Source organism: Eublepharis macularius, chromosome 5 (assembly GCF_028583425.1).
Source record: "Eublepharis macularius isolate TG4126 chromosome 5, MPM_Emac_v1.0, whole genome shotgun sequence".
Taxonomy (NCBI): Eukaryota; Metazoa; Chordata; class Lepidosauria; order Squamata; family Eublepharidae; genus Eublepharis; species Eublepharis macularius.
Window position 1 is genome coordinate 3,057,657 of NC_072794.1, and position 20,588 is coordinate 3,078,244.

Here is a 20,588-nt window from a genome sequence, read left to right on the forward strand (position 1 = left end):
CACCCAGAAAACCCGTTACGACCGGGGGACCTGCCTCCGGACGCTCCAGAAAGGCGACCAGGTCCTGGTCAACCGCCGGGTCTTTGGCGCCATGAAGCCGGGGGACCCATGGCAGGGGCCTTTCCGAGTCAGTCGAGTGTTAGGGTCGCACTCCTACGAAGATCAGTGTGGGCCAACCCCCTGGCAAATCAAGCGCCTGCATATCAACGACCTGAAGGCGTGGCAAGGATGGGCCGCGGGGTAGTGCCAGCTAGCCGACGACCCCCTAGAGCCAACCGAGGGAGAACTCCCCTGGACAACGCGGCAACCCGAGGAGGTCAGCCCGGGCATAGATGCCGGCCTGAGTCCCCAACAGCGGGAACAGCTCCAGGCCCTCTTGGGCAGCCTTCCAGGCTGCTTCTCGAACCGGCCCGGGCACACCCACCTCACAGAACACGCCGTCCCCACGACGCCGGGGCAAGTCGCTCGGGCCACCTGGAGACTGCTCCCCCGAAAACAACGGGACGCCGTGGCCCGGGAAGTGGAGGAGATGCTGCACCTGGGGGTGATCCAGCCCTCGACCAGCGAATGGCGGAGCCCCATCGTGCTGTTCCCCAAGCTGGATGGCTCGGTGTGTTTCTGCGTTGACTACCGAAAGGTCAACCGCGTGGCCAAGTTCGACACCTATCCGATGCCCCGGGCAGAAGTCCTGATCGACCAGCTGGGAACGGCCCAGTACCTCTCGGCCCTGGACCTCACAAAGGGGTATTGGCAGGTCCCCATGGCCCCTGGCGACCGAGAAAAAACCACATTCGCCACCCCCCAGGGCCTGTTCGAGTTCCAGGTCATGCCTTTCGGACTGCACGGGGAGGCGGCAACTTTCCAGCGGTTGGTGGACCGGGCCTTAGCGCACTGCCAGGGATTCGCCACCGCTTACATAGATGATATCCTCGTCTACAACCTGGACTGGCCATCCCACCTCCGACACCTGCTGCTGGTGCTCCGGGCCCTCCGGGACACCGGCTTCAAAGCCAACCCGACCAAAAGCCGGCTCAGCTTCCAGGAGCTTAAATACCTCGGGTTCCTGGTCGGCCACGGGCAACTGAGGCCCCTTCCTGACAAGGTAGCCTCCTTGGAGGCCTGCCCCCACCCCTGGACGAAGAAGCAACTGCGGGGCTTCTTGGGCCTCGCCGGGTACTACAGCAAATTCATCCCACGATACGCCAGCCGGGCCAGCCCCTTAACGGACTGCCTGCGGAAAGACCAGCCTAATCAGATCCCGTGGACGCCCCTCTGCCAACAGGCCGCCCTGTCCAGCGCACCCATACTCCGCAATCCTGATTTTGACAGGCCGCTCATATTACAGACGGACGCATCTGACACCGGCCTTGGGGCTGTCCTGTCCCAAGAGCATGAGGGAAAAGAACACCCCATCCTTTTCATTAGCCGGAAATTACAACCCGCCGAGAAAAAGTATGCGGTCGTAGAGAAAGAAGCTCTAGCGGTTAAGTGGGCCGTCGGGGCCCTCCAACACTACCTAGTTAACAACCCCTTCATCCTCGTGACGGACCACGCCCCCCTTCTATGGATGTCCCGGCTGAAGGATCATAACGCCAGGGTCTTACGTTGGTACCTCTCTCTTCTCCCCTTTAGCTTTACGACTCGCCACCGACCGGGCTGCCTGCACGCCAACGCTGACTTCCTCTCCCGGATGTTCGCCAGCGACCCCGAGGACGACTCGAAGCAAAGGGGTGTGTGTGTCCGAGGGGCAATGGCTCCGCTCCCTCGGACTTGACCCCCCCCCCCTGCCGATGGCCCCGCACCCGCTGGCACCCACCTGCAGTTCAAAGGGGGTGCCGAAGGCCGGGCCGCCAGGGACGACGGAGGGGAAGGAGCCAGCCAGCCCGACGGGCAGCCACCTGGCCTCGGGAGAAGGCAAAGGGGCCAGCCCGAGCTGACGGCCGCGGCCGCCATTACCGGGCCTCCACTGAGGGCTCCGAGGCCGGACGCCGGCGGCCGGAAGACGAGGCTGGGAGCGGCAAGGTGGAGGCCATGGTGCCCGCCAAGGAGACAGCCGCGAGAAGAGCGCTGGGACCGGGTGAAGAGGCCAGCTCCGCAGGCCATGCAGGTGGGCCACAGCCAGATGCCCGCGCCGGCGCAGCAGGCCAGCCAGGCCTACAACGCCCAGGAGGCACTGGGAGGGGGCGGGAGCAGCGAACTGACAGGCAGCTCGCTCGACTGGCTCCCTGAGCCAGCCCTAAGCCAAGGGCAGGGCCAGGGGGGAGACAGGCGGGAACAGAAACGGAAGGGCCAATGGGGCCAGGCCAGGTGGGGCCAGCGGATGTGGCCGCACCTGGCTCAGGTGGTGGGAATGACTCTGGGGGCAGGGACCGTATGGGAAGGGTGGAAGTGGCCTTAACGAGAGAGGGTATTTAGGGAGAGGGAAGTCCAGAGGCCGAAGAGGATTGCTCGCCACTCCTCTGGCATAGGCGAGACCAGCCAGTCCTGACATAAAGGAGTACGCTGGGACAGGTGGAGCCAAGTGCTGACTGGCCTAGCCAGATCAGACGGAGGCCGCCTAGCTGAGGCCTACTGGGAGTCCTCCCTTAGGGTCTCAGGGAGGGGCCAAGCCGACCCGTTCGGGCGCATAACCCCCAGCACGGACCCGCCAGGGGCGCTCCCCATCGCCCTGACCGCCGCCCCACCGCCAGGGGGCGCCTTCTCACCTGACACATTCATAGTTACGGAATTTTTTGCCATCAATATGTGGATGACACCCAGCTTTCTATTTCTCTATCATTAGAGGTCCTGAGTCACTGCCTGACAGCTGTGGTCAAGTGGCTAAAAGTGAACAAACTGAAAATGAACCCAGACAAGATGGAAGTGATGCTGGGCAGAAAAGCAGAGAGTCCGAAGGACGCTGTGCACCCCCTTCGATGGGGTTCCGTCGACCCTGGCAGATTAGGTTGAGAGACAGGAGTTATACTGGGTCCGATGCTGCTGCAAATAAAGCTTCATTTAGAAGAAGGCCACGGTGAGGTCTCTCTTAAAGACCCCACTGACTGGACCAGTTACCGCCCAGTCTCGAACCTCCCAATTCTGGATAAGATGATTGAGCGGGTAATGGTGGAAGAGCTGTAGGGGTTTCTGAAGGATACCTCAGCCCTAGATCTCTTCCAGTCCGGATTCCGCCCAGTGCATGGGCATCGCCCTCACAGACCATCTTCGCAGGCATCTGGATCAAGGTGAATTGGCGCTGCTGATATTAATGGACCTTTCTGCAGCATTCTGTATGGTTGATTATGATCTTTTGACTTACCGCCTCGCCGATATGAGGATATGAGGGACTGCCTTGCAGTGGCTTGTCTCATTTCTCCACGGTCAGGGACAGAGAGTGGTGCTGGGGGAGAGGTTATCAGCACGCCAATCCTTGGTGTGCGGTGTCCCGCAGGGGGCAATACTCCCTCCATTATTGTTTAACATCTATATGCACCCCTTTGCCCAGTTGTTGCGAAGTTTCGGACTTGGGTATCATCAGTTCGCAGAGGACACCCAGTTGCATCTGTTGATGGACGGACCTGCCCAACTCGCCCCCGGATGTCCTGGAGCGTGCTTTTGAAGCTGTGAATGGATGGTTGACGCAGAGTTGGCTGAAACTGAATCCTACAAAGACGGAGGTCCTGCACTTGAGTTGCGGATGTTTAGGCTCAGGATTCTGGCTCCCGACCCTCAATGGGGCACCACTTGCGCCACTTCCGAAGGTTAGGAGCTTGGGGGTGATCCTGTATGCCTCCCTGAAAATGGAGGTGCAGGTCGTAGCGGTTGCAAGGTCTTCTTTTTTTCACCTGCGACGGACCAGACAGCTTGTCCTTTACCTTTCAACTTGCAACTTAACTACAGTGATCCAGGCAACGGTCATCTCTAGGTTGGATTTCTGTAACTTGCTCTACACAAGGCTTCCCTGGATCCAGATATTGCAGCTGGTTCAAAATGCAGCAGCACATGTTATTGTGGGAGTGCCAAGTCGAGCACATATAACACCTATATTGCGGCAGCTGCCAGTGGAGTACCGAATCAGATTCAAGGTTTCGGTACTAACCTAATGCCCTATGCAGACTGGGACCAGAGTATCTGTGGGACCACCTCTCCCCATATGTGCCCCGGAAGACGCTTCGATCAAGAGACAAACAACTATTGGTGGTCTCTGGCCCCAGGGAGGCCCCGCCTGTCCTCAACCAGAGCCAGGGCTTTTTTGGTCCTGGCTCCAACCTGGTGGAATGCTCTGTTTACTGAGTCTTACTGAGTCTTTAGGCCTTTTTTTAGTGTTAATGAGAAAAATACACTCTGAAAACCCATACATACATACCTACATGGTCTGAAGACTGTGACGCTAGCCCATAGGGTTGCCAGCTCCCCTCAGATAGCTGTCAGGATGATGGCATGAGAGCCCTTTCAGGAGAAACCCTGTTGCAGCCAACCGTTCTCTTCCCTGGAGGGAGTTCTTCGAGGGTCCATGTCTGATTTTTGATAAGAGATTTGATCTCTTCCTCTGCAGCCCTTCTCCACTTCTCCGCTTCTCTGGCAGGCATTTTTGTTCTGTCTTCCCATGTGGAGGTTCAGGCAAAACTTCTGTCTTGTAGGTGGTATGTTCTTGTTTACTCTCTCTGATCGCCTGATTCTTGGCTCTTCTGCCCCTTCTGGCTCTCCGGGTTCCACAGCTGTGTCATGTGTGCAGCCCATGATGGGTACTTGTACTGCTCTTTATTGCTGTTCTTCATTTTCTCATTTGCACTTTCACCAACGTCTGCCATCTTCCTTTCATTAACATAGACATTATGGCAGATTTTTATTGTTTGAGTCTTCGTGTTGAGGATTTGATATCCTCTCCACCTTTATGCATACCCCACAACAATTCCTTCTTCTTCTTGGAGATCCATCTTAGACCTTTTTTCTTTAGAACATAAGTGCAGGCTTTTGATCCAAAAACCTTTAGGTGATTCACACTGAGTTTGTGCCCATACCATAGTTCATATGGTAATGCCAGTCCTCTCTAGGAATTGTCAGAAATTCTGTAATTACCACAACATTTCTGGCAATTCCTAGAATGGATATGACATCACTTCTGGGTTTTCCTTGGAAGTGATGTCATGCCATCATCCAAATGGCCTTCCTTTTTTTCATTTTTCTCCCACCACTCTGAGTGGCAGTGGGAAACCTGAGCCGTACCTTAGTCTCCAAGCATTCCTTTTTGCATTTCTGTTTCTCAAACATATACGACGCAAAATGCCTTTTGAAAGGCGGGTTAGTCTGAAGAGCAATTTGTGAAATAGTATATATAGGGAGAGGGAGCCACAAACAAAAGACCAAAAACCCCACTGCATGCATCAAACCTCTGGGGCACCTCTAAAGTAGCTCTTTGGATCCTAGCCATTGTGCGTAAAACAAGTTTCTCTTTCAGGCAAGGCTTTAGAGTGGTGTTTGAGAATGTTGTGGGTTTTATTGACGATTTAATGTATGTGTTTTGCTATTGTGTTTACAGGAAATGGTTGGTATTTTAATTATTTTTCAGTCCTCGTAATTTTTTTCTTGTTAGCCATGTTATTGACCAAATTATCGGGAAAGTAGGGTGCCGATAACTCATCATTCTGGAGTCACAGAAAAACATCAACTGATGGACACGGAGGGAGGAGCTCCGAGCAGCTATCAATTTTACCCGGTTGTATTATTGCAAGCCTTATTTTATGATCATTTTGCATTGATTTTTCCTTTAGTTCAATTTTTTTCCAATCTGCCAGCTGCCTTGGGCATGCCAGTAGAATGTTGGGATGGAAAGGACATAAATGAATGTATGCATTATATGTGCCTGCCACTTTTTCAGGCAAAAGAGATCCCCCCAAAGCGATTGCGTTGATTTACATTGTGGAATCCTCTTTGAGTGTCAGTGAGAAAGGTGGACGATAAATAATGTAAATAATTAACATTAGCTATAATAGTGAAGTGGAGCTCCCATGTTCAGAGGCAGTGTACCCTTGAATGCTAGTTCTCGGCAGGCAAGTACGGGTTGATGCTGTTCCTGCCATCCCTTGCTTGGACTTCCTGCAAGCTCCTGGTGAAACTTTGGTATGATCCAGCCGGGCTGTTCTGATATTCTTAGACACCGGATCCAAGCAGATGTATAAGCAGTTGCATTAAACCACTGGCGGATTGAAAATATTTATTTACTTACTTATTTTATACCCCACATTTCTCCTCTCCTCCATTTCATCCTCACAACAGCCCTGTAAGGTAGGTTAGGCTGTGAGAGAGTGGCTGGCCCAAGGCCACCCAGCAAGTGTCGGTGGCAGAGTGGGAATTTGTACCCGCCTCTCCCAGATCCTAGCCTGAGTCTCTAACAGCTCTACGAAGCTTCTGCAAGCGGTGGGGGGGGGGGATGGCTCTCAACGGATAAATGCAAAGACAAAAATCCTCAGAAGGTGACCTTGCTTGGCCTTTGTCTGCCCCCGAGCAGGTGGTTTCATGGCACAATCAGCCGAGCGGATGCCGAAGCCCTCCTGACCCTCTGCAAGGAAGGCAGCTACCTTGTACGGAACAGCGAGACCAGCCGTAGCGACTACTCCCTGTCACTCAGGTGAGCACTTGAGTGCATGCGGAATGCTCTTCCTTTGCCACTGATGCTCATCGTTTGTCTCTCCCAGGAACCATGCTGTGCATGTGCTCCAGATGAGTGGCAGACGCTGTTTGGGGGGGGGTCCCCTAACCCTACTCTTTCACTTTCTGTAGAAGGAGGTGCTTGGAACAGCAAGAGAATGGTTCTGCTTTTTCTAGTAATTGTGTACAAACATCACTAAGCTTTTAAATTCAAAATGGCCTATCGCAGAGTAACTGAATTCGGCACCCAGAGAAGAATGGTCAGAAATGTTGGCACAGCACATTCTGGTTATGAAACAGAAAGAGTTACATGCAGGGCTTTTTTTCAGCAGGAACGCAGTGGAATGGAGTTCCGGCACCTCTTGAAAATGGTCACATGGCTGGTGGTCCCGCCCCCTGATCTCCAGACAGAGGGGAGTCTAGATTGTCCTCTACACCGCTGAGCGGCGCAGAGGGCGATCTCAACTCCCCTCTGTCTGGAGATCAGAGGGTGGGGCCACCGGCCATGTGACCATTTTCTCCGAGGACAACCCACTGAGTTCCATCACCTCTTCTCCTAGAAAAAAAAGCTCTGATGACACCACTCATATGCTCTCGGTGCCTCAGGAGGAGGTGCTTTGACAGGCCACCTGGGGCTCTTCAGAGCATCTTTCCGGTTCCCACCTGGAAACAGCCACTGCTGGAGGAATGGGTAGGCTGTGAGCTTTCCTGAGGTGCAGACCTCATACTAGAAATGGAACTAAATGCGGCTCTTTGGTGGATGATAAGTGCAAATGTGGCTGTGTGTGAGTCCTAGAGAGAGTACCACAAAAGGGCAAGATTTGGGACCTGTAGCACCTTTTGAGGAGCTCTGGCTCTTGAAAGCTCACACCTTGGAAACTTAGTTGGTCTTTAAGGTGCTCCTGGACCTGAATCTTGCACCGACATGGCTACCCACCTGATACCTACAGAAAGAGTAACTCACACGCCTCTGCTTTCACTGGTAAGTGCTGGAGAGTACGTGCTATTGAGACAAGGCTGTCCTTTCCATCTCATTCGACCTGGCAAGGGTGAGGGGCAAGAGCTTCTCTCGTCCAGCGGAGTGTCCCAGAGGCACCCAGCTCCAAGTTAGCAAACTGTCCTCCTCTCACCTTATTGCATTGGGATAAATATTTGATTGTTGGCTGCAAGATGGGAGGCAGCCGGGAAGGGGCCCTGCACACCTCCGTGATGCTTCTGAGCATGACGAAACATTCATTGCACTTGGGCTGCCCTTGCAGTAGCACCGGGCCTTTGCTGACCTCACCCTTTCCCATAGATGGTGGTCAAGGGAAGCTGCTATTGTGGGTGGAGTTCAGGAGGTGTTTGTGAGGACAGCAGGGTTGTCAAGTGTCCACAAGAGCCTTATAAAAATTTCCACGCTGCTCTTCAGTCCAGCTTCCAAGGTGGGCTATAAAATAAAGCCATAGTTAAAATGCACATTTATCCCACAAAAATGAAAAGAAATACAAGCAGCAGAAATCAAACAGTTTGGCTCTGCACGTGTGTCTCCTCAGAGGCCAGATAATTCTGCTGCTTATTGGGAGAGATTGAGAGGTTTGTTGTGGCCTGGTAAGGATGCACGGCAGAATTACTGGCCCCCCACTGAGGCATGTTGGAAACTGGCAAATCTAAAACAGGGATTCATGCGGAGATGCAAGCAGAAGTCTCTTTTTGTTGGTACTCCCTGAAGCCGTGCGTGACTGGCGACGGGGACTTATCAGAGTAGCCCAGCCATTTCCCTCTTTCTGTGGTGTAGAAAACCATTACCTGTGCCCAGCATCGGGGTGACATTGATGGTGACAATTGGCTTTCTCATCCCATTACTCCAAATTCAACTTAATCCCTGTTACGGCTGGAGGGGGGTGGGGAGCAAATGAGAGACAGCAGGAACTCGCACAGTGCTGGTGCAGTCCAGTGGAACTGAAGGTCATTTAGGGGGATCCAATGTTCAAATTCTCCCTCTTCCAGCTTTTTCTGCACAAAAGGTATACGTCAAACCAGTTTTTGGCTGTCTCCTTAAGTGAATCCTTTAGGGAGAGAGAAAAGCAAAGAGAAAATCCAGCTATAAACTTATAATTGCAAGTGAAATGGCCAGAGATTCGCATTCGGAGTCCCCTCCCCTCCCTTCTCCTACCAGGGTGCTTTGATCACACTGAGCCACCATCAGGGCTTTCATCTCCTCCCTGTTCTGTCATATCCATAATGTCAAAACAGCTTCTCCATCCAATGCACCCCCTCTGTCTTATAATCCACTGCTGTCCCCTTGCTTTGGTGTCAGGCATTGTTTGCTACATATCTGCCAGCAGGGCTTTTTTTCTGGGGAAAGAGGTGGTGGAACTCAGTGGGTTGCCCTCGGAGAAAATGGCCACATGGCTGGTGGCCCCGCCCCCTGATCTCCAGACAGAGGGGAGTTGAGATTGCCCGCCATGCGGGCAATCTCAATTCCCCTCTGTCTGGAGATCAGGGGGCGGGGCCACCAGCCATGTGACCATTTTCAAGAGGTTCCGGAACTCCGTTCCACAGCGTTCCGGCTGAAAAAAAGCCCTGCTCTTGGCAGTGATCAGGAAACATGAAGTGGGTGAATTTTCCCCTGGGATCTCCAGTTTGCATACATCCTTTGGGATGTCTCTGAAAACCCGACTCTGAGATTGTGCAGAAATGCCTGCATGGTTTCAAGTGTGTCTTCAAAAACTAGGAAGACTAAGAACTTGGGCAAGGAGGGAATGTGTGTTTTCTGTTCCATGGAATGCAGGTTTGTTAGAACGTTGGGTTTTGCGCTTCCCCGCTCCTGATTTTTTGCCTTCTGAACCTTCCACAGGAGCAGCCAAGGGTTTATGCATATGAAATTTACCCGGACCAAGGATAGCAAGTATATTTTGGGCCAAAACAGTGCTCCTTTCGACAGTGTTCCCGAGGTGATCCATCATTACACTGCGCAAGAGCTGCCCGTCAAGGGTGCTGAGCACCTCTCTCTGCTCTATCCTGTTGCTGTTCAGACTCTGTAAAGCGACAGTTTCCCGAGTGAGAGGAAGAGCTGCTTTCAATCCAAAGAGACTGGCAGGCTGTCTGCAGAGGGGACGTCTAGTTGGGGCAACACACAGACAATCTCCGCCCTCTCCTTTCGGGGTTCTCGCATCAAGGGGAGTCACATGCTGCTGCTCTCCTGTTTTTCAAGCAATAATGTTGCCATATTTCTTCGGACAGCCCTTTGGCACTCTACCCCCCACCATCTCTCTCAAGGTAGTTTGGGGCTCTTATGGGGATACTTGTTCTTCCACTAGCCTGCCAGAGACATGGGGAAATGCTCTGGATTGGCCTAGCAGCTCAGCTCTTGCAAAGCTTTTCATGTTTGTGCAAAATGGTGGAGGAGCTGAACTTTTGCTAACCATCTTAGAATAGGTCAGGGTAGAGAATTTGTGTATGAGGGAATTACCCCTTTCCCCTGAGAAGATAGTCCATATAGTCCTGCTCAGCTCTTGCAAAGCATGTCTTGTTTGTGTGAATTGATACACTGAGTTCTTGCAAGGTGTCCTGGAGAGGGCCTGTGATTATCCATTCTCCCCCAAGGCCTTCCAGACAGTCCCAATCGCTCTGCTTTTGCAAAGGTGTTATTGCTTGTCTTAATGTGCCAAGGAGCTAAACTCTTGCAAGGAGATTTGGACTGAGCTAAAGATCTTCTCCTAACACCACATTGTCCATTGTCCTGACATCTGCAGTTTCCTCTTCTTGATTTTTTCAGATTTCCATCCCTGTAGTTGGAAGGCTGTGTATTTTGGTAGCTGCGCTCAAATCTTGCCCTAGGGATCTGCGTTCCCACCTGCAGCTGTTTATCTGAATGTACCTAGCAGCCCTGAATAGAGCTCTTGGGTGGGAGGGGGTCAGATGAGTCACCTATGCCACACCCGTTAAGCCTGAGAAAACACAGTGGCGGGTGGGAGTTCTGGCGCTGGTGATGATTTCCATCCCCCCTGAACTTTGCAAAGCATCGTCTGTACTTTTTTAGCCATGAGGAACTGAGGAAGTTTTCATTTTTGTTTACACTGGGCAAAAATGTCTAACTGGTGCTGGACTTTCTTATTCATTGCCTCTGATCTCCCCTGTAACTGTTTCCTTATTCCTTTGGATACAAATGACTGTGTAGGGGGGGCTGATTGGGATCCAGCCCGCTGTCCCCAGCCTCTGTACAGCCAAATTCACTGTTTTCCATGGTGCCTGGATGCGGGCTGTTGTAGGTGCAACTCAGGACTGTGGCAATTGGAGGGTCTTGGATCCTGTCCACAGTTTGTGCATCGTGCAATGCTTGGAGGTTGGGCCACAGGGCAGGATTCTGGTTGTCCCGTCCATGAGGAGTTCATTTCTCCCCTCAAGGATGAATACACGGCCATTCTTTCCAAGATCTGGCATCCCCTCAGGGCAACAGAAAGGCAGGGCATCGGGGTGGAAAGAGCAACAGGGAGGTCTCGGTCCTTATTCTGCCTATTTGGGGGGTTTGTAAATCCCAGTGTCCAAGACAGTTTCTCCCTAGTTTGGATGAGGCCTCAGTCATCTCCCCACCATCACAACCCTAACTGTTAACATTTGGCAGAAGGGCCAAAATTTGGAAGAAGTATTAAAATGGGTGCATGTTTTTACAACAGTGGCATCAAAATGGTGCCAAGAAAGGGGAAACACCAATGCCAAAAATGGATGAGGTGAAAAGGTTCACAACAATGGATTTGAGCATCCCTGTTTTGAGCAGTTCTCCCCTCCCTCCCTCCTTCTCGCCATCTTTGTCACATGTTTACTCGGAGATTTGTGTGTGGGATCGTTCTTCCATTTGTTGGTGTTCTGGTGCAATATTATGCCCCTCCCAGCCATGATGGTGTTGCCTTTGCATTAAAATTATACCGTCCACGTGTGGGGTTTTTTTGCACTTGTTGGTTACCTGGTGTGGGGTCTTTTGCTGCCCTTTAGGGCTGGAGCCTGCCAGCAACATCCTTCTCAGCCCCTGGGTTTCTCTGGCGCTTGAAATGAGTCTGGGAGCAGAAACACAAGAGTCTCCCCATGACTGTTAAGACTCCAAATCTGAACAGAGCCCAGGATGCCATCGTCAGAGGAGCCAGTGGGCCACTGCCGTCAACAAACTGGGTATGAGTCCACAATGCCCTGCAGGCACACGGCTGAATATTGTCTACACTTTAAACACTACCTATTAGCAGGGGTCATTTTGTAGAAAAAGAGCTGCAGGAACTCATTAGCATAACTCATCAGCATATGCCACACCCCTTGCCATCACCGGAAGTGTGTCAGCATCGCTAATTGGCATATGTCGCACCCAATGACCTTACCTATCCTGGCTGTTGTGGACCCAATCCTGGCCATTCAGGGCCGAAATTGGGCCCAAAATGGCAAAAGGGGGCTGAAAAGGGGCCCAAAATGGTCAGAATTGGGCTGCTGCTGAGCAGGAGAGTGATCCACCACCCATAAGAGGCTCTATCCTGGCCGTTTTGGGACCAATCCTGGCCGTTTTGGGACCAATCCATGTGACCTCTTTGGAGAACCTACAGGACATGTGACCTCTTTGGAGAACTACAGGAACTGCGTTCCTGCGCGTTCCCCCTCAAAATGAGCCCTGCCTATTAGAGATGTTACGTGTTTTGTGACAACTCTGGTTCACTTTGAAAGTTCAAATATCTTTTGATTATTGCTTTGTGATTTGGATGAAACTAGTCTTCCTTTCCACAAAGCCCAGGCTCAGTATTGCTGCTTGGTATTGCTTTTAAAACGGGGACCTGATTTTTTGTACATTGCACATAAATGAGGTATGAAAAGAGTGCCTAAAGTAAAAATTGCATTAAAACAATAGGGAATTTTGGGTAAAATGGGTTACAGGAAAGTTAAAAGAAACAAAAATATATATTCGTATATCTCTAATATATATGCATTTTGATCTGAGCTAAATAGTACAAGCTGCACATGTGTACTGTTAATCTAAGCAAATTCATATGATGTTTCTGATGATCTTGTGCAACTGTGCAGGGAACTGGAACCCTGACCCACAGTTATATGGGGGAATAAAATGCTAAGTTCTAGCCCTCTGGCTGCTCAGATCTTAATGAATGCTTGCGTGCATTCAAGTGTATCATTAGAAATTTTGCTTTTTAAAAAAAAAACCCACCCCAAAAAAGGACATCAAATTCATGAAATTAGATGTTGGATTCTTCCCTTGATTTATGTCCTTAAATAATGCAGTAGTGAAATATGCATGTCTAAAGCCATGTAGAGCTGTACTCTTAGATAGCAAGCAAGACTTGAGATTTTAATGGGACGATTCTCCTTCTTTGGGGGATTTTAAGGCCCTTAGTGACAATATCATTTCCCCTGCAGTTCCTTTTACTTGGAGGACAAACTTGAAACAGTGTAAAGCAGTCTTTTTCAGTGGAGGGGAAGGAGGGATCCAGCTCTTTTCCTTCCTTGACTGTTTCTTGGAAGCAATGCTGTGTGGGGATTGAGGGAGGTATGCAGAGGTTTAGTAAATTTTGAGTGGTCCAGAAAAAATATGAACCAATGCATTTGGGACATTGACATTTCCAGAAAGAAGATTTGGAGAAACCCTTCTGTGCCCAGTTATAGTCTGGGAAACTCACTGCCACTCAGTGGGTTGAATACAATGGACTCCCTCTATCTCGTACATGTTTATTCCCAGGGGTCATTTCGTAGAAAAAGAGCTGGAGGAATTCATTAGCATAACTCATTAGCATATGCCACACCTCTTGCCATCACCGAAAGTGTCATTAGTATAACTGATGTGCATATGCCACACCCCCTGACATCACCTATTCTGGAGGTTTTGGACCCAATCCTGGCCATTCAGGGCCAAAATTGGGCCCAAAAAGGCTGAAAAGGGGCCCAAAATGGTCAGAATCGGGCCTCTGATGAGCGGGAGAGTGATCCACCACCCGTCAGAGGCCTGTTTCGGGCCATTTCGGCCCCAATCCAGGCTGAAACAGGCCCAAAATGGCTGAGAGTCAGGTGGGCAGGGCCACCTGACGTGACCTCTTTGGAGAACTGCCGGAACTGCGTTCCTTTGCATTCCCCCTCGAAATGAGCCCTGTTTATTCCACATTTCTTCAAAAGACTGCAGGATGGCATATGTGGTTCTCCCTTCCCTTTTTAATCCTTACAACAACTCTATAAGGTAGGTCAGGTGAGACAGAGAGTGACTGCCCCAAAGTCACTCACCAAACTTCATATCAGAGTGGAAATTTGAACCTGGGTTTCCCAGATCTTAGTCCCACCACTGTATGCCATACACACACACACACACACACACACACACACACACACAGAACATGATGCCCTTTTAATTATTGCTTGCAGTAGTTATTACCAATCAATTTGCATCTTGCCTGTAACCACCATCAACCAATGATGAAGAGAATGGATCACGAATTCTCCTAGCAGGGATCAACCTCCTTGAGGGCTGTACAGGTGCCTGCCAGTGAGTCAGACTGCCGGGCCGCCTTTCTTGGCCAATTCTTTGCAAGTGACACTCCCCCATCAAAACCTCTCATCTCTTTTGCCTCTTCCAATCCCCCTGAGGACAGCTAGGGCTCACCCACCTTGAGCAGGCAGAAATAGAAAGGGGGATATGGCAATTGTTAACTGGCCCTTGAACCGCCTTTTTTTTTTGCATCCTTTTTTTTTTTTTGCACCACAGCTCACAAAGGTACATGACGTGCTAGACAGTGCGCTCCCTGTCCCACCCCCACCTTGCCCTGGCTCCATCCCCAGCCTGTTCTCCTGAAGGACACCTGTCTCCATAGAAACGAGCAATCCCACCAATTGCATCTCCTGTCACTTCAAGGTGAAAGAGGCAGAGATCAGAGTTATGGCAGGCCTGACGGTCCCTCGGCTGCAGCCTCAAACAGGCTGGCACTTATTTACTGGCACAGCCGGGTGTCTGACTCTGCATGCAGTTCTCCCTCCTCCCCCCCCCCCCGCCCCCAGCCCCTTTGTACTTTACAAGCACCATGTGGCGTTTCTCCAATTGACCAGCAAGATGGTACCTCTGATTTCAGAAAACGGCAGCCCTTATGAGCCACAACAACAGCATGCAAAGAGCAGAGGCTTCTAAGAGCTGGCCGAGGAGGTGGCAGCGCAGGACCTTCTGGGTTTGATTCACGAAGGGACCATTGCTGTGCATCAGCTAAACCTGCCCCCCCCGCCACACACACACAGACACCAATGAGTCAAAATTCTGCTCCAAAAACAGAAGGTCAGACTAGAACCTTGGAACTCCAGGTTCAAATTCCCACACGGCTGTGAAGCTTGCCCTTCTTCCAGTCACCATCTGACAGCCTAACCCACCTCACAAGGTTGTTGGGCAAAGGAGAGCTATGTATGCTGCCCTGAGCTCCTGGGTTAGAAATGTGATACCTAGCACTGTCAAATGTTTAAGAAACAGGATTGTTAAGAACACCCAATAGGGAAAACTGGCTGATTTAATTCCTGCCAAATGACAGAAAGTCCATAAAATTCTGAGGTGTTCACTTAGCCTCCTCCAAGGAGCTCAGGGGCTGGAACGAGTTCTTTCTTTTCATTTCATCCCCATGACAACCTTGTGCATTAGGCTGAGAGAGTCACCAATGAACAGCAGAGGGGATCCCAGGTCTCCCCAGGCTGAGTCAGATGCTATAACCACTACACACGACTGCCTTCTGGAAGAAATAAGCAGAATGACTTTGCCTCATGACTGAATATCTACAGCTTCCTTCTGGCATTAAAGTGCAGATCTGGGGGTTTACAGACAAAGATAATAAATTAGTTGGCTTTGAAGTGAGATTAGCCAAATGGAGGAAGAGCAGTCCCTCTGCGGCTATTAGCCACAATGCCTAAGTAGAACCTCCATGTTCAGAGGGAGTATACCTCTGGATTTCAGTTACTGCCCAGCTGGGAGGCTTTGGGGGGCACCTGGTTGGCCACAAGCTTGACTAGATGGACCCTTGTTCTGATCTGGCCCAGCTGATGTAATATTTGCCACTAACAACAACAGTCAGCAGGAAAAGGTGGATCCTCTTTATGGCCTTCCTGAAACAAGCCCCTTGCTGAGAACAGGAGGAGGAGGGGTGGATGAGAGACGCCCTCCAGTGTTGAGGGGAGGCGCTGGGGGGGGGGCGGCTGTAGCCACTTGGTGGAGCTGCTGAGTGTTTCCAAGTGGGGGCTTCAAAGAATCTGCAAGGACTTGTGGGGGGCACCTCATTTTCCCCCTGTATCGCCTTTCCCACCCTTTCCTCACTTTTCCCTGCTTCTCACCCACCCTCACATATTTATCCCCCCTATATTTATTATTTATTTAGATCATTTCTTCCCAATGGGGACAAAAAACAGTTTACATCATTCTCTTCATCTCCATTTTATCCTCACATCTGTGCGAAGTGGATTAGGCTGTGCATGTGTGACTGGCCCAAGGTGAGCTTCCATGCCAAAGTGAGGATTCAGGCCGGGGCTTCCCAGATCGTAGTCTAAATAGCCATTATACTGCGCTCGCTGTAGGGCGGGGGCTGCTGTTGAACAGTAGTAAGCAGCAAGGCCTGGGTGAGTTATGCAAGTCATGTGGTAGGAAATTGCCTGGTGGTTGTTGCTGGCCTTGCCCTGATGAATCCTTCCTCAAAGGCCAAAACAATACTGGAAAGGGCCCTGCTCTTGCCTTTTACTGGCAGAAACCAAGGCTTGAAGGCTGGCAATACTGTTGCGGTATCCTAGCAACAGCCACTTTCTTGAAGCTACAGGTGCTGCTGCTATTATTTGGGATTTTTTTAACCTGCAATGCATTTTTTTTTTTAGATTTCAGATTTCTCTGCAAGGCTGGGGCTTTTCCATAGCTTTATAGAAAAGTCTGTCTTGTCCACAAACCTGGCCAGGTTCATAATTAAGTATATTAATTATTAACCTTGGAAATATATCACTTAGAATGGTTATTGTTAAGATCAGAAGCCTTTACCCACTTTCTAAACACAGATCTTAATAATTTCCTTTAATTACTCCTTACCCCAACCCAATCCTTAAGCACCCTATTTTGTGGACAGGAATAAGATCTGAAGAGGGAAGGTTTCCCCCCCCCAATAAAACCTTAAATTATTTTAAGAGATGATCTTGTAAAATCCTTCTTGAAGGGACTCATGGGAAAGGAGAACTGGTCAGATCAGTAAGGTTGCGCGTTTTAGATTGGGAAATTTTTCGAGATTTGAGAGCGGAGATTGGCGGGGGGGGGGGCTAGTTTGGAGATGGTGGGGCTTCAGGGGGGCTTAGTGGGGTATAGTACCATAGAGTCCCCCCTCCGAAGCAGCTAGTCTCTGTTCTCTGGATAGAATTGTAATTCTGGGACATCTCCAGGCTCCACCTTGAAGTTGACAGTCCTGTAAGTCCAGACAGGTTGCGTTTGTGGTGCTTACACTTGGGGGGGGGGTCATTTGGGGTACTGGTTTCCATAGTCAGCCCGATTCTAAAAAGAAGTCCTCATTCTTTAAAAGCAAATACCTTAAATTATAATGCTTTAAAAAAAATCTTAGGTAACAAATCAATGCTGTGGGGGGTGGGGGGTGGAGGGGTGTATTCACTGGACCTTCCATGGCTTAAAGCCTTATGGATTCTATTAATTTCCCTGGAAATTACAAACATTTCCCGTAAACTCGAATTCTCTGACTCGGCTCTTCTTGCTCTGAATGTATTGATAAGAAATCAAACCACAAAGACTTGGCACTGAGAGAGGAGATTTGAGCCTCCTTACAACTATTAAATTTTGGATCCGGTCAATGTTTCTAGAGCCTCATTTTAAGAGTTATTGTTTAATCAAGCGTAAGGGATGGGTCTTTATCCAATCTGGAATTTCTCAGACACCTCTAATTGGTTACAGCAAGTTAAAAAAACAAAACAAACTGTAGAACTATCCAACCAAGACAGCAAAGGAAAGGAAATACCTATTTAAAACCCACACATCAGCGATTCCCATGCTACGAAGGCAATCTCAAGAGTGGCAGGTGCCAAAGCCGAGGGCTCTTGACCCAGATGGGTAGCTTTGAAACTCACTGCCACAAGATGTGGTGATGAGGTCACTAGCCTTTTTATTGCATTTTAGACAAATTCCTGGAGTACAGGTCTCACAACCGATTGGAACCTCCATGTATAGGAGGAGTCTACCTATGAACCAAGAGGGAGACTGCAGCCAAGAAATCAGAAGAACACTGAGACTTCGAAGAGCAGCTGTGAAGGAACTAGAAAAGATCCTTAAAGATGTCTCTCTGAGAACCAAGATCAAGATAATCCAAATGATATTTCCCATTACTATGTACGGTTATGAAAGTTGGACAGTGAAGAAAGCTGACAGGAAGAAAATGGATTCATTTGAAATGTGGTGCTGAAGGAGAGTTTTGCGGGTACCATGGATGGCCAAAAAGACAAATAAGTGGGTTCTGGATCAAATCAAGCCTGAATTCTCCCTAGAAGCGAAAAATAACGAGGCTATTGTACAATTCTCTGGAAAAGTCAATAATGCTGGGAAAAGTGGAAGGCAGCAGGAAAAGAGGAAGACCTAAAACGAGATGGCTTGACTCAATAAAAGAAGCCACGTCCTCCAGTTTGCAAGATTTGAGCAAGTCTGTCAAAGATAGGGCATTTTAGAGGACATTCATAGGGTCACCATAGGTCGAGGCAATGTGACAGCACATCACACACACCCAGGGCTTTTTTTCTGGGAAAAGAGGTGGGGGGACATAGTGGGTTGCCCTTGGAGAAAATGGTCACATGGCTGGTGGCCCCGCCCCCTGATCTCCAGACAGAGGGGAGTTGAGATTGCGGCGCGGAGGGCAATCGAAACCCCCCTCTGTCTGGAGATCAGGGGGCGGGGCCACCAGCCATGTGACCATTTTCAAGAGGTTCCGGAACTCCGTTCCCCCGTGTTCCAGCTGAAAAAAAGCCCTGCACACACCTGTGAATACCAAATGCAAATATGCATTCATACTCTGCTGGTGGATTTTCCTGGTTGGCTTCTATAGGAAATATGATACTGGATTAGCTGCACCCTTCAACTAATCCACCAGGCGTCCTCTTATGGAAGTCTATCCACAGCTACTAGCACTGAGTGGAACCTCCATGTTCAGAAGCAGTATACCTCTAAGATCCTGATCGTGCTAGAAGAGAAACCGTGGTGGAGGTCTGCTGCCTTCATGCCTTGCTTGGGGGTTCACTCCAGGCATTTGGCTATGGGAATAAGAATGCTGGACTGCTACAGCAGACCTCTTCTGGTGTTCTCATGCTGCTTAACTTGCCACACATAACTGCCCCTGGAAAATGGGCATTCAGTCCACAAAAGTGTTCCCAGATTTACACAACCCATGCACTTCCAAGAGTTTAGATGTGTTCTGCCCATATCAGAACACAAAGATTTGAGCCCTGTATGAGCCAGCAATGGAACTGCGATTGGCTTAGTCCCAGAGCCTCAAGGGTGCAGCTAGAGATGCCGCCTCAACCCCTGCAGGCTCAGTGCCTGTTTCCCTTTGTTAGCCACAGCGAGGCCTGAAATGCCCCCACGACCCCCTTCCTTTAGGCCTCGCCAGGGTTGCCTTTTGTCAGCTAATTGAAGCTGAAAAGCAGTCAGAAGGCATCAGAGCCGAGCCCTGGGTCTGTTTAGTCGAGTGGCCCAGTTGGGGGGTTGTGTGGGGGCCCAGCTGCTTGATACATTATTAATCCGACATGCCCCGCCACTTCTCCAGGCTGAATTATTGATAGGCTCAGGGGTTCATCTGTCGGTAACAATTAGCCTTCCTCAACTTAGCGGAGGGGGGCCTCCAGAGGTCCTCCCCATCTCCTCGCACATCTTGCCCTCCAGCTTAGGGCTGTAGGGATCTTCAGGATTTGGGGTGGGATGCTGTGCTGGGTTTTATACACTCTCATAGCTATCCTCGTTCAGCGATGTCAGTGATGCAAAAAAGTGCATTTACCTAGGGGGAAATCTGACATAAAAATAAAGATTAATGAGTTCAGTTTGTAGGGGGGGAAATGGAGCTTGTTTAATCTAAACAGCAGAGGGCAAAATTCGTTGGCACCCCCAGTCCTTGTCTTCCTCAGTTTTCTTTTTGTTGAGCAGCTTTTAAAATCTGTTTTTCTCTCTCTTGTTCTGGTGCTTTTCGCAAAGAGTGCTGTCCTCAGGACAAAAGTTAATAATAAAATTCAATTTATATACCTCCCTTCAGGACAACTTAACGCCCACTCTGAGCAATTTACAAAGTATGTTATTATTATCCCCACAACAATCACCCTGTGAGGTGGGTGGGGCTGAGAGAGCTCCAGAGAGCTGTGACTGACTCAAGGTCACCCAGCTGGCTTCAAGCAGCGGAGTGGGGAATCAAACCTGGTTCTCCAGATTAGAGTCCTGCTGCTCTTAACCACTACGCCAAACTGGTTTTAGGGTGCGATGCTTCAAGGCTAGTCTATCATCCCACTGCAAAACCCAGCACCACGATTTCCTGCCTCATATACATGGTGTGTGACATGTGTTGAAGCCCTAGGGTTTTAGCTTCTTTGGGTCTCCTGGAGAAAAATCTCAGGCGAAATCAAGAGGGCAGGCTGTGTTCCGCTCCATGTCCTTTGAGCTCCTCCCACGACCCCAAGTCCTGCAATTAAACCAATGATGTGCCATCTGCTGCCCCCACCAGGCTCCACCCCATCCCATTAGGGATCCCACCAGGGCTTTTTTTCAGCTGGAATGTGGCGGAACGGAGTTCCGGAATCTCTTGAAAATGGTCACGTGGCTGGTGACCCCGCCCCCTGATCACCAGACAGAGGGGAGTTGAGATTGCCCTCCGCGCCACTGGCGTGGAGGGAAATCTCAACTCCTCTCTGTCTGGAGATCAGGGGGCGGGGCCACCAGCCATGTGACCATTTTCGCTGAGGGCGATTTAAAC

At 50.1% G+C, this 20,588-nt stretch overlaps 1 protein-coding gene across 1 annotated transcript in view; it reads left to right on the top strand.

The window, feature by feature from the left end:
• Positions 1 to 9,653, top strand: part of SHD (Src homology 2 domain containing transforming protein D) — a 44,598-nt gene extending 34,945 nt beyond the window's left edge. The window contains exons 7-8 of the mRNA XM_054981423.1: positions 6,488 to 6,607; positions 9,467 to 9,653. Of these exons, the coding sequence (XP_054837398.1) occupies positions 6,488 to 6,607; positions 9,467 to 9,653 (307 nt within the window). The remainder of the gene's footprint in view (positions 1 to 6,487; positions 6,608 to 9,466) is intronic.
• The last annotated feature ends 10,935 nt before the right edge of the window (positions 9,654 to 20,588 follow it).